At 36.7% G+C, this 13589-nt stretch overlaps 1 protein-coding gene and 1 pseudogene across 1 annotated transcript; both read left to right on the top strand.

Annotated features, from left to right (window-relative positions):
• Positions 1 to 2201: 2201 nt before the first annotated feature.
• LOC149002253 (annexin-like protein RJ4) lies at positions 2202 to 4348 on the top strand. The gene is made up of 6 exons (XM_089137389.1): positions 2202 to 2312; positions 2684 to 2829; positions 2966 to 3184; positions 3283 to 3495; positions 3586 to 3675; positions 3780 to 4348. Exons 1-6 carry the CDS (start codon positions 2237 to 2239, stop codon positions 3984 to 3986), a joined length of 951 nt encoding a protein of 316 aa, XP_088993515.1. The 5' UTR covers positions 2202 to 2236; the 3' UTR covers positions 3987 to 4348.
• A 3353-nt stretch (positions 4349 to 7701) lies between these two features.
• Positions 7702 to 10601, top strand: LOC149002252 (annexin-like protein RJ4; annotated as a pseudogene).
• Positions 10602 to 13589: the final 2988 nt, after the last annotated feature.

Genomic DNA, 13589 nt, shown 5'->3' with positions numbered 1-13589 from the left:
CTTCCAAAAAAATGATGACGAGGAGGAGATGGGCCTCCAATCATCCAGAATCCATATATATTAAATAATTTTTCATTCTATAATTTATTTTCTGCCATAGTTATTAAATAATTTTTATTTTTGAGAAGAAAGAGTTTTTACTACTAATTCTTTTTAATAAAGCCCAATAAAAGAAAATCATTTAAAAAAAAAAAAGAGCCTAAGAAAGGAGTTTACATTGGACCATTATTTTTCCCACGATTGTTATGTTGGAAGGGGAAGAAATAAGATGCTCTTCTCCTATATAGACAGACAAAATGACAATTACACCCCTCTTCACCTATCAATGGTGAGAAATTCGCTTCTTACCATTGAATTTCACAATTAAGTTGTATTCTATAATAACTTTGAGTTTTTTACATAGCACCAACTATTATTGGGTTGAAACAAGTGAGCACCCACTATTATGTTATAAATACATGTACTTTCAAGAAAATTTCTAAGTTAACCACAATAAAGCTTTGCTTTTAAATGGCCGGTAGAATTATTTAGATGCCCTTAACTTCATTTAAGTCTCAGATGACTTATGGGTAGTGAAATGATATAATTACCCCTCAATACCCAACCTTTAGGTGGGTGAAAGGAGACCCATTTTCTACCAGAAACCGCCCACCACAGCGGCTGCCAAAAACCACCCGACCCCATCCTTCGGTTTCCTCCTTCGTGTACAAATATCTGAACCCCTTGGAAGAAAATCCCTTCCAACTAAAGATTCAAGAACACTAGATTTTCCGTTGCTCTGGCTTCCGACAACAGCCACCTGAGGCAACTTGATTATGGACGTGTTATCTAGCTGAGTGAATATGTCTTGGAGTTGATTAATGATTGGAATTATGAATAGCCAAGAGAAGCAGCACTCGATGACGCCATCCGTGAATTTTTTGGTGCAAAAACTAGTTTCTCAGCTATTATTGAGTATCAAAAGCTTGGATACTAAGAAAGTTTCCTGGTGGTGGAATGGTTGGGTTCATTGTGTAGCATGGGTACTATGTAGAAGAAAGAAAAGAAGGAAATGGTGAGCTTATGCATCTACCCTGTGTTGGTAAATCTAGATAGACAGAAACAATCGAATATTTGGGAGATGTGCTTGGCAACCAAAAGAGGTTATTGAAAATGCTTAGCGAGCATGGGCGGAATTCTGGAATGCATATAAGCCCAGTGGCCAAAATGATACTGCAACCTCTTATCATAAGTCTAATGAATTGCAACATCCACCCACCATGGGTATAGTTTATTATGATGTTGCGCTCCCAAAAATTTGTAATTTTTCTTTTCTGTTGAATGAGACGTTTCACTGCTAGCGCTTCATTCACAATTAGCTCTTTGTGGACAACTTTGAGTGCTGCATCTTCATAATTAGGGGAGGGAGTGGTTTCTTAAAATTTTCAAATATCATAATTAAGCTTAGCCATCACTTGTAGCCAAAAGATTATGTGCATAATTAATGAATTGAGTGCTAACTTAATTTAAATAATATTCATTTCGTACCTCAGCAAGGTTTAAGGTATCAATATTTAATATTTTATAAAGTTCATAAAGTTCATAAAGTGTCCAATGGCTTCCAATTTCCAGTACCAGTTATCGAACCAAACCATGTGCATCACTTATAAAATAAGTTTTCTTGTCTTTTCTTTTTCTAATGTTTTCTTCTCAACCAAACCCACCACAGGAGGAAAATAATTCTACTCGAAAAAGAAAAAAAAAAAAAAAAAAAAAGACAATGAATCTAAAATATGGCTTTACCAAAATGGAAGAAAATCTAAAAGTATGGTAATATGGTTCACCTAATGCCTTAAAAGCTGTTACCATTTAAAACTGGGCACGCTTTTATGACGTTTTTCTGCATGATCGTTGATTTTATGTGGTAAATTTCTACCATTAAAATCGACCATCCATTTTGTAATACGTATTTAAAATTAAATTTAAAGGTTGAGATCAGATTTAATAGGTAGAATTTTTTATTTTAATTTAATCTCAGTCGTTAAATCTAGCATAAAACACGTGTTATTCATCAAAAAAAGAGAAAGAAATGTCAGAAATGTAGACTATAAAAATCCGCGTCGGTGCTTCTCACGTGACTGACAGAAAATCTCCTGAACCATACAGAATTTGAATACTATTCAAGCACCCACACCACAGCACTCACACATTCTACACCTGAACAGAGAAACAGAAACGCAGAGCTCAACAATCAACAATGGCTACCCTCATTGTTCCTCAAAACACCCCTTCTCCTGTGGAAGATGCAGAGATTCTCAGGAAAGCTTGCAAAGGTTTTCTATTCCTATCCTTTTAATCTCTCTTATGGGCTCTATTCATGATCACATGGTTTGTATCTTTCTCTGGGTTTATTGTGGTCTATATTCATCGATTCATCCTTTATTATGTTTTATAGTCTTGGATTCATGCCTTCATTTGTGTCTCCAGTCACGGAATCATGCCAGTTTATATCTGTGATTTCATCTTAGTTGCTTGCATCACAAAATTTATTTGATCAAACAGCTTTTTATTTTTGGGAGCTGGAAATGTTTTATGAAAAGATTCCTTTTTGGGAGCTAGAAATGGTTTATTAAAAGATCTCTGTGATGGGTTTTGTGTAATTTGGTGAAAAATTTGTAAGATCATCTTGTTGGTACCTTGTTAGGATGGGGGACGGATGAGAAAGCCATTATTTCAGTACTAGGGCACAGAAATGCATTTCAGAGAAAGCTAATCAGGCAAGCTTATGAGGAGCTTTATCAGGAGGATCTCATGAAGCAGCTTGAGTCTGAGCTTTCTGGAGACTTCGAGGTTTGCTTCCGATGCTTGTTTCCTGAAAATCTAATGTGAATAAGGAATCATCTTTTTTTTCTATTTCTTTCAGCCAAATAAATCTCCTTTACAATGAAAATGGCAATTAAATTACTTGAATTTTTGTGAACATTAGAAAGCAATATATCGTTGGATATTGGATCCTGCTGATAGAGATGCAGTTTTAGCTCATGTGGCATTGAAGAATGCAAAAGTTGATTATCGGGTGATTGTCGAAATTTCATGTGTTCACTCTCCTAATGAACTGCTGGAGGTGAAAAGGGCGTACCAGTCACGGTACAAGCATTCCCTTGAAGAAGATGTTGCATCCCATACCAAAGGCGATTTACGCAAGGCAATGCACCTAGACCTGTTTGATGATTTTCCCTACAGGATTCTGATCCTTTATTTGAAACCACTTATGCTGTTCTGGCTTCTTGTTTTGTATTACAGCTTTTGGTTGCTCTTTTGGGCACTTATAAATATGATGGCAATGAGATAGATTTACGCATAGCAGCCTCAGAGGCCAAAATTCTTCATGAAATGATCCAAGGAAAATCCTTTGCTCATGAAGAGGTCATTAGAATACTGGGAACAAGGAGCAGAGCACAGCTCATTGCAACTTTCAACTGTTTCAAGGACAAACAGAAAACTTCCATCACCAAGGTATATATATCTTTACCAGACTACAATAAATAAATTTTTATTCCATATTTAATAATCTGATTACACTAAGAGTTTTATTATGATTTGTAGAGCATTGTGGGTGATCCGGATGATTCTTTGTTGGAGGCACTACGTGTAGCCACCCGATGTGTCTATGCTCCTCAAAAGTACTTTGCTAAGGTTAGGCTTTGTTTTCAGATACAACATTAGTTACCTTTTACATATTTGTACCTAGTATCCTAGTTGTTTCAAACTGCTTATCAATTTGTGGTATATACAATCAGGTTTTGCGCAATGCCATTAATAAGGTGGGGACTGATGAAGATGCTCTTACTCGCGTGATTGTCACACGCGCTGAGAAAGACTTGAAGACCATCAAAGAGATGTTTCAGAAGAGGAGCACTATGTCTCTTCATCATGCAGTAGCCAAGGAAGCTTCAGGGGACTACCAGACTTTCCTCCTTACTTTACTTGGAAGTGAAGGGAACTAACTCTGTTGTTCTGGATGGGTAAAGAGACTATTGTCCATCTGAACTAAGAACAGATTAGGTCGTCGTTTAATGTGTGGAATGCATTGCAATCTCTAGTTTTAGTGTTATAGCCATTACTGGTTCTATGTATTGAAGTTGAGTTGTGTCAATCATCCCCTGGTTTCTAGTGATCACTCCCAAGATCACTTTCTAATGTTTGTTGTTGGGATTTTAGTTTTTTGTATCAATGTAGTTGTTACTAGACTGGTTGGTGTTATGAATTGGGTGCTTTTTCATTGGCTTGACATTCTATTTAAAGTATATGAATAATTAAAATATATGTAGCGCAGCAAACAATGGGGTTTCAGACTTGTGAGTAGCTTGTTACAGCAGTTTTCTTGTATTTTCTTTTCTTGTCTGTGTGCTTTATAACTGCTATACATTAGTTGAATCAATGTGTGGCATTCGCATTCACACGCATGGGCGTAGACTTTAGGAGTGACCATCACCTTCCATCTTTTACTGGGAGACCTGTACATCGAAATTGAGTGTGATTAAGTCTAAGTTTCTGAAAATTCTATCTATCACTTGTTCTTAGATTGTGTTTAGATTTGCACAGTAATCACTTAGATCAGAAGTTTATGATGCTGTTGGGACTGAGATTTAGGCTTGTTTGGGTGAGACAAATAATCATAAAGCTTGAAAAACAGGTAGACTTTTTTGACTTATTAGATTTAGTAAATTACAGTTTTCGTTGATCCAAACTGTACAAAATAAGGTCAAAACATCAATAAGTAAATCTAATTTCTAGGGCATGGATTTTCATAAGATGAATAGAGGATGATGACTCCAAAGTAGAAAAGCATGTTCAGGGAATTGCTATTTACTAATATTGAGGACTGAGCTTTCTAGTGAAAGAGCTCAGTGTTTTCTCACTTGGAAGTTCTTACTGAATGGCCTCTACCCCTTAGTCGAATCTTGTCATCTTCAATAAGAGGCATTGGTCATTATCAACTGACCCAATTCTTCGATGGTAATTCACTCTTATGTTTTCTTGTACCTTTTAACAATTCTATCATTCCAAAAATTTGTAAGTTTTTCAGTGATTATCTCATTGTGTTCATACACGTATTTCAAATTGTAAGAAGGATTTCTCTAAGTTGCTACACTTCATGTCTCTGAATTTTTGGTACCTATCATGATAGGAACAAGAATTAGAGAAAAAAGTTCATATGTATTATCTATTTGTTTGACTAATGTAAGCTATTTGTGCCCCCCCCCCCCTCTCCCCCACACCCAAAAAAAAAAAAAAAAAGAAAAAAAAGATTTAAAACAGAAAATTGCATACATCCACTTGGATTTGTAAATTTTAATGTTTCCTAAATTCATTTGTATCCCTTAACCCTGTCCATGGAATTCTTTTGTTTCATGTTTCTCTCTAATAAATATGGACATGGCAATTCTTTTTCCTCTTCACTTGTTCAATGTTAATGTGATGCAAAATATGATCTTTGAACACAAAGTCTTTTTAGTATCATCAATTCTCATTCTCATTTTGAAAAGAATGAACTTTGAAGACTAAGGGGTTGTATAGCAACATTCTTGTTCTTTGTGTTTTTTTACATTTTTGGAACAAAAATATACTATAACATGTATGTCTAATCCGGTTTATTAGAGATTAGACATGCATGTTCATTCTCATTTTTGATGATTTTTCGTTTGTCTGCGTTTATATCTATTATAAACTTATTTTTATTTAAAAGAATTAAAAATTACGGGCAAGAACATCACTGCTTCCAAAATATTTGAAAAATATATCCCTCTCCTATTTCTCCCTTGGGGGTTGTATGATAACTTTCTTATTTATTGTGTGTGTGTTTTTTTTCCTTTCTTTCCTTAATATTTTTGGAACATATATACCCAAGTCATGTTTATTTAATTCAGCTTGCTTCTTGTCATTTTCATTTTTAAAATGAACTAGCATGTTAACATAGTTTTGACAAGCACACCCTCCTCTTTTGAAACCCTAGAAACTAAAAGTGTTTTCTTTTCCCCTATTTGATTCATTTGTTTTTTTACAAAAACACTTTTTTTGTGTAATTATATATGATTTCACTATTTTAGAAACATTGAGAAACAGTAAAAATACATATAACTAGGAAAAAACTGTTTCTTACGTAAAACTGAAAAAACCTTTAAGATTCCTTAACCAGCATGCATCCCATTAAAAAGCATAGCAAAAATGTTTGCTTACCAATCATAAACATATTGTCCATTCTATAATTTATTTTGTGCGATAGTTACTAAATAATTTTTATTTTTGAGAAGAAAGATTTTTTACTACTAATTCTTTTTAATAAAGCCCAAAAAAAAGAAAATTCATTTGAAAAAAAAAAGGGCCTAAGAAAGGAGTTTACACTGGACCACTATTTTTCCCACGTTTGTTATGTTGGAAGGGGAAAAAAATAAGATGCTCTTTTCCTATACAGGTAGTGACAAAATGACAATTACACCCTTTTCACCTATAATGGTGAGAAACTCACTTCTTACCATTGAATTTCATAATTAAGTTGCATTCTATAAAACTTTGAATTTTTTACATAGCACCGATTATTATTGGGTGAAACAAGTGAGCACCCACTATTATGTTGTAAATTACATGACACTCACAAGAAAAATTCTAAGTAACCAACAATAAAGTTTTGCTTTTAAATGGCCGGTATAATTATTTAGATGCCCTTACCTTCATTTAAGTCTCAGATGTCCTCTAGGTAGTGAAATGATATAATTACCCCCCCCCCCCAACAATACCGAACCCTTAGGTGGGTGAAGGGAGAACCTCTTCTTCCAGAAACCGCCCACCACCGCAGCTGTCGAAAACCACTCGACCCCCATCCTTCAGTTTCCTCCTTCGTGTACAAATATCTGAACCCCTTGGAAGAAAATCCCTTCCAACCAAAGATTCAAGAACACTATATTTTCCGCTGGTCTGGCTTCCGACAACAGCCACCTGAGGCAACTCGATTATAGACGTGCTATCTAACTAAGCAAATATGTCTTGGAGTTGATTAATGATTGGAATTAGAGAATGGCCAAGAGGAGCAGCACTCGACGACACCATCCGTGAATTTTGCGGTGCATAAACTAGTTTCTCGGCCATTATTGAGTATCAAAAGCTTGGATACTAAGAAAGTTTCCTAGTTGTGGAATGGTTGGATTCATTGTGTAGCATGGATACTGTGTAGAAGAAAGAAAAGAAGGAATGGTGAGCTTATGCATCTACCAATGTTGGTACATCTAGATAGCCAGAAACGATCGAATATTTGGGAGATGTGCTTGGAAACCAAAAGAGGTTATTGAAAATGCTCAGTGAGCATGGGTAGAATTCTGGAATGCTTATAAGCCCAATGGCCGAAATGATACCGCAATCTCTTATCATAAGTCCAATGAATTGCAACATCCACCCACCAATGGGTATAGTTTATTGTGATGTTGCGCTCCCATGTGATACGTATAAGGGAATCTGGATCATCACCCTATGCTCCCCGACGGTTTTACCACCACAAAATCGATGGGCCCCACAAGTAAAAAATATAAAACAAACAATAAAGCTGTCGGGGAGTACAAAGTGCTCCCCTGACGGGTTGAGGATCCGAACTCCGTATAAGGGGGGGGGGTGCGGGCTGTGCTATCCTCAACCACTTAGAACCAACTATTCCATCTATTCTTAGAGCCCATGGACTTTAATGAGGCCTTACTAGGCGAGGCTTTGGCAATCCGTGTTGCCTTAGTTAAGAGCCATCATCAAGGATTTCAGGAGAACAACATTGTATTCGATTGTGAAGAATTGATCAACATCCGAAATGACCACAATCCCAATCCCCCTTTTGTTATGGCTGTCATTCTATTTGATATTGGGCTTTTCATGAGGAACTCCAAAGTTGTAATTTTTCTTTTCTTACTAGGGTGTGTAATGGGCTTGCCCACTCCCTAGCCAAGAAGGCTCTCAGTGTGTCATCTCGACTGAGTGGCCACTCTCCTCGATCCCCACGGTTGCATGAAGTGTTGTTTTCTTTCTTTGGGCCTTCTCCAAGCTTTGAATGAAAATCTTTCCTACCAAAAAAGGGAAAAAAAAATGGGGGTAAGGGCATTTAAGTAATTTACCCACCATTTAATAGCAAAACTTAACTATGAGCAATTAGTAAATTTCTTTTTGGGTGGGGGGGGGGATTTAAGGTTCATATGAACTATAGCTTGGGTGCACCTTGACTACATCCTTAGGAGAGCTTCTATATAGTTAATATAGGTGTGCCTTCACCCTTGGAGATTCGAACTCTAACATCGTACGTGGAGGTGTTGTGGGTCTTATGTCAACTGAGCCACTCTATGGGGTTCTTAAAACTTTCAAATATGATAAGCCAAGCCATCACTTGTAGCCAAAAGAATATGAGAATATCTTGATACGAAAGAATAAAAATACGCATAAGTATTTTTCAAAAGAAACAAGAACTACCTCTCTAACTTAGTGAAAAGTTTTATTATTGAATTGACAGCTACCTTACCTTTAAATAATATTCATTTTGGACATAAGCACGGTTGAAAGTATTGATATTCAGTATCGATGATTTTAAGAGATGCATAGTCTCATATCGAGTATTGTATCATACTGGCCACTGTATTTTGGCGCAATCCATGAGAAAGATGTATCAACATGTATTGTATCGGTCGAATCTAATATAGATGCATATCGACTAGTATCATATCATATCATGAAATACTTTAAACCATACACACAAATCGCACACAAATTCTCACAAGAAAACTCACACTAACTCTCACAACAAAAATATATATTTTTTGTCCCATTAATTAATATAACAATTTTTACTGTTCGCATAACGAGACTTCAGAAAGTCCCCCATGGATTCCAATGTACAATGTCAGCAATACATTTTGAACCCCAAAAGATTAATAAATTAAAAAGTACACTTTCTAATGTTTCTTCTCAGCCAAACACACCTGAAGGGAAATAAATCTATTCATCTTTCTCTGGATTTATTGTGTTCTACAGTAATGATTCATCCTTTACTATGTTCTCTAGTCATGGATTCATGCCTTTGTTGTGTCTCTAGTCACGAATCATGCAGGTTTATATCTGTGATTTCATCTTAGTTGTTTGCATTACAAATGTTTTTGATCAAACAGCTTTCTTTTTGGGAGCTAGAAATGCTTTATGAAAAGATTTTTTTTGGGGAGCTTGAAATGGTTTATTAAAAGATATCTGTGATGATTTTTGAGTAATTTGGTTAGAAAATTAGTAAGACCGTCTTGTTGGATACCTTGTTAGGATGGAAAACGGGTGAGAAAGCCATTAATTATTTCAGTACTAAAGCACAGAAATGCATTTCAGAGAAAGCTAATCAGGCAAGCTTATGAGGATCTTTATCAGGAGGATCTTATCAAGAAGCTTGAATCTGAGCTTTTTGGAGACTTCGAGGTTTGCTTCTGACGCTTGTTTCCTGTAATCTAATGTGAATGAAGGGTCATCTTTTTTCTATTTCCTTAATTCAAATAAATCACTTTTTTCAATGAAAATGGCAATTAAATGACTTGAATCTTTGTGAACATTAGAAAGCAATATATCTTTGGATATTGGATCCTGCTGATAGAGATGCAGTTTAATTTAGCTCATGCGGCATTGAAGAATGCAAGAGTTGATTATCGGGTGTTCGTTGAAATTTTATGTGTTCACTCTCCTAATGAACTGTTGGAGGTGAAAAGGCATACCAGTCACTGTACAAGTATTCCCTGGAAGAAGATGTTGCATCCCATACCAAAGGCGATTTACGCAAGGCAATGCACCTAAACCTGTTTGATGATTTTTCCCACAGGATTTAGATCCTTTATATGATTTCCTCATGCTGTTCTGGGTTCTTGTTTTGTATTATAGCTTTCGGTTGCTCTTTTGGGCACATATAAGTATGATGGCAATGAGGTAGATTTACCCATAGCAGCCTCGGAGGCCAAAATTCTTCATGAATGAAATGATCAAGGAAAATCCAATGCTCATGAAGATGTCATTAGAATACTGGAACAGGGATCAGAGCACAGCTTATTGCAACTTTCAACTGTTTCAGGGACAAACAGAATACTTCCTTCACCACGGTATATATATATATCTTTACCTGACTACAAGAAACAAACTATTATTCCATATTTCCATATTTGATCTGATTACATTAAAAGTTTTATTATCATTTTTAGAGCAATGCGTGTAGCCACCCAATGTACCTATGCTCCTCAAAAGTACTTTGCTAAGGTGAGGCTTTGTTTTCAAATTCAGATACAATATTAGTAACCTTATACATATTTTTACCAAGTATTCCGGTTGCTTCAAACTTCTTATCAATCTGTGAGATATGTAATCAGGTTCTGCGCAATGCCATTAATAAGGTGGGGACGGATAAGGATGCTCTCACTCGCGTGGTTGTCACACATGCTGAGAAAGACTTGAAGACCATCAAGGAGATGTTTCAGATGAGGAGCAATATATCCCTTGATCATGCAGTAGCCAAGGAAGTTTCAGGGGACAACCATACTTTCCTCCTTACTTTACTTGGAAGTGAAGGAAGCTAGCTTTGTTCTTCTGGATAGATAAAGATGTTTGGGTTTAGGGTTTAAACACAATGTTGCTTAAAGCATTACACCCTGAGTATCTAGTTTGGAATATCCAGACTGTTGCTTCTAGTTAATATTTATAGAACAATGTTGTTCCATTGGCCTAAAATGAAGGTGTTGTCCTTGTTGGCAACTTAATTGGGCTTTGATATGGTACAGCAACACACAAAAAGGTTCCGAGAGAAAGGATCCAATTCAAATAAAGAAAACTCAAGAATCCCGTTTTTGAGGGTCTCTGTCCAGTTTTGATCAACCTTTTCATCGGATGGTCATCCAGTGTCCGATTGAGCCGATTTTTGGAGGAGAGCTTCACGACTTCTTGATCTTCAAATCCAACGGTGGGATTGTTCATTGTAGATCTCTAAGTTAGTCCGATTTGTACGTCAAAACACTCCTTGTTTAAGTCAGATAGGAACTCTGAGTTTGATTCAAACTCCGAGTCCAGTTTTGATCAACCTCTTCATCGGATGGTCATCCAGTGTCCGATTGAGCCGATTTCTGGAGGAGAACTTCACGACTTCTTGATCTTCAAATCCAACGGTGGGATTGTTCATTGGAGATCTCGAAGTTAGTCCGATTTGTACGTTAAAACACTCATTGTTTAAGTCAGATAGGAACTCTGAGTTTGATTCAAACTCTGAGTTAAATTAATCTATAAAAGGAGAACAAACTCCAGCAGAAGAGGAAGGACGTTTTGAGGAGCTTGGGAAGAGCATGGAGGTCAAACCAGAAGACGATGGTTGGCTTTGGAGATCTGAAGCTTGGGAATAAGAAGTCTTTTGTTTTGCTGAACAAGAAAAAAGTGAAAGAGAAGGAAGAAGCAGCAGCAGAAGAAAAGAAGGGAACATGGTTTTATGGTTTTTTAAAGAGAGAAAACTGAAAAAGATTGAAAAGAAAAAAAAAAGAGTTGGAGAAAAAGAGAAACAAGTATTGTTACCATGCATCTTACACAAGTTGAGGTAACCCGTATTCACAAGTTATTGTCTATTATTTTATAGGTTATGTTTAATGATGAAGAACCTAGATCATGAATGTAATTTGGGGAACTTGAATTATTGGTTTACATTGTGACCTAGCAAGTTGGAGCTTGTCTAGGGGGTTGGGGTTGGTGCCCTTGTCTGAATTGCATTTTAGACTATAGCAGGGATTGGTGTTCCTGGACTGTTGTAGGAGTCAAAATATCTAGAAGTGTATTGAGTAATATACGAAACCCTAGGTAGGGTATTACTCCGTGGATGTAGGCAATTTGGCCGAACCACGTAAACTCTGGTGCATTGCGTTTTTGTTTATTTTCTTTGTTGCACATATTGGAGTGCCTTGATTGCAGAATGGTGGTATACTGTCCGGTAGACCCAACCACATTGTGGTGTGTGGTGGACGTGTCCTTGTGCAGTTGATAGCTACGAGTGGTACACTGTTTGGTAGACCCAGCCACATTGTGGTGAATTTTTGAAGACACTGATTCACCCCCCCTCTCAGTGTCAATCTGGGAATAACAAACAACACTAAGTTCTACGATTAATTCGATCCTCCCACAAAGGCCTGTTACACTATTGGATCGTAACTAATCCGATGGCCTATATTAAAACATACAGTTGGATATAATTCAAATACCTAAACCATATTCTAGTATGACTCGAATGCCTCAACAAAAGAGACTTTTGTCTATCAAAACTAAGAAAATATTGTCTTTGTATAATGTGTGGAATGCAAATTCTAGTTTAGTCTACTTTGTTATTGGCTTGACATCTATTTAAAGTATATGAATAATTATTGTTATTCCCAGATTGACATTGAGAGGGGGGGGGGGGGGAATCAGTGTTTTCAAAAATTCACTTCAATGTGAAACTTCTTTAATCTCGAAACAAGATTAATTAGAACATTCTCGTAGCTATCAACTGCACAAGGACACGTCCACCACACACCACTATGTGGCTGGGTCTACCAAACAGTGTACCACCACTCTGCAATCAAGGCACTCCAATATGTGCAACAAAGAAAAATACAAAAAACGCAATGCACCAGAGTTTACGTGGTTCGGCCAATTTGCCTACATCCACGAAGTAATACCCTACCTAGGGTTTCGTATATTACTCAATACACTCCTAGATATTTTGACTGCTACAACAGTCCAGGAACACCAATCCCTGTTATAGTCTAAAATGCAATTCAGACAAGGGCACCAACCCCAACCCCCTAGACAAGCTCCAACTTGCTAGGTCACAATGTAAATCAATAATTCAAGTTCCCCAAATTACATTCATGAGCTAGATTCTTCATCATTAAACATAACCTAGAAAATAATAGACAATCACTTGTGAATACGGGTTACCTCAACTTGTGTAAGATGCATGGTAACAATACTTGTTTCTCTTTTCTCCAACTCTTTTTTTTTCCTTTTTTCAATCTTTTCAGTTTTTTCTCTTTTAAAAAAGCCATGCAACCATGTTCCCTTCTTTTCTTCTACTGCTTCTTCTTCCTTCTCTTTCACTTTCTTTCTTGTTCAGCAAAACAAAAGACTTCTTATTCCCAAGCTTCAGATCTCCAAAGCCAACCAACGTCTTCTGGTTCGACTTCCACGCTATTCCCAAGCTCCGCAAAACGTCCTCTCTTTTGCTGGAGTTTGCTCTCATTTTATAGATTAATTTAACTCAGAGTTTGAATCAAACTCAGAATTCCTATCTGACTTAAACAAGGAGTGTTTTAACGTACAAATAGGACTAACTTCGAGATCTCCAATGAACAATCCCACCGTTGGATTTGAAGATCAAGAAGTCGTGAAGCTCTCCTCCAAAAATCGGCTCAATCGGACACTGGATGACCATCCGATGAAGAGGTTGATCAAAACTGGACTCAGAGTTTGAATCAAACTCAGAGTTCCTATCTGACTTAAACAAGGAGTGTTTTGACGTACAAATCGGACTAACTTCGAGATCTCCAATGAAC

Source organism: Hakea prostrata, chromosome 10, assembly GCF_041222555.1.
Source record: "Hakea prostrata isolate BN-2017 chromosome 10, UWA_Hpros_2, whole genome shotgun sequence".
In the NCBI taxonomy this organism is placed as follows: domain Eukaryota; kingdom Viridiplantae; phylum Streptophyta; class Magnoliopsida; order Proteales; family Proteaceae; genus Hakea; species Hakea prostrata.
The sequence above is the reverse complement of the archived record's forward strand: the minus strand, read 5'-3'. Positions and strand labels throughout refer to the sequence as shown.

Bases quoted from the DNA above. Each gene is read 5' to 3' on its own strand.
- LOC149002253 (XM_089137389.1), top strand. From the start codon at position 2,237: ATGGCTACCCTCATTGTTCCTCAAAACACCCCTTCTCCTGTGGAAGAT. The intron at 2,313-2,683 runs GTTTTCTATTCC...GTACCTTGTTAG, and splicing joins TCTCAGGAAAGCTTGCAAAG to GATGGGGGACGGATGAGAAA. The intron at 2,830-2,965 runs GTTTGCTTCCGA...TGTGAACATTAG, and splicing joins AGCTTTCTGGAGACTTCGAG to AAAGCAATATATCGTTGGAT.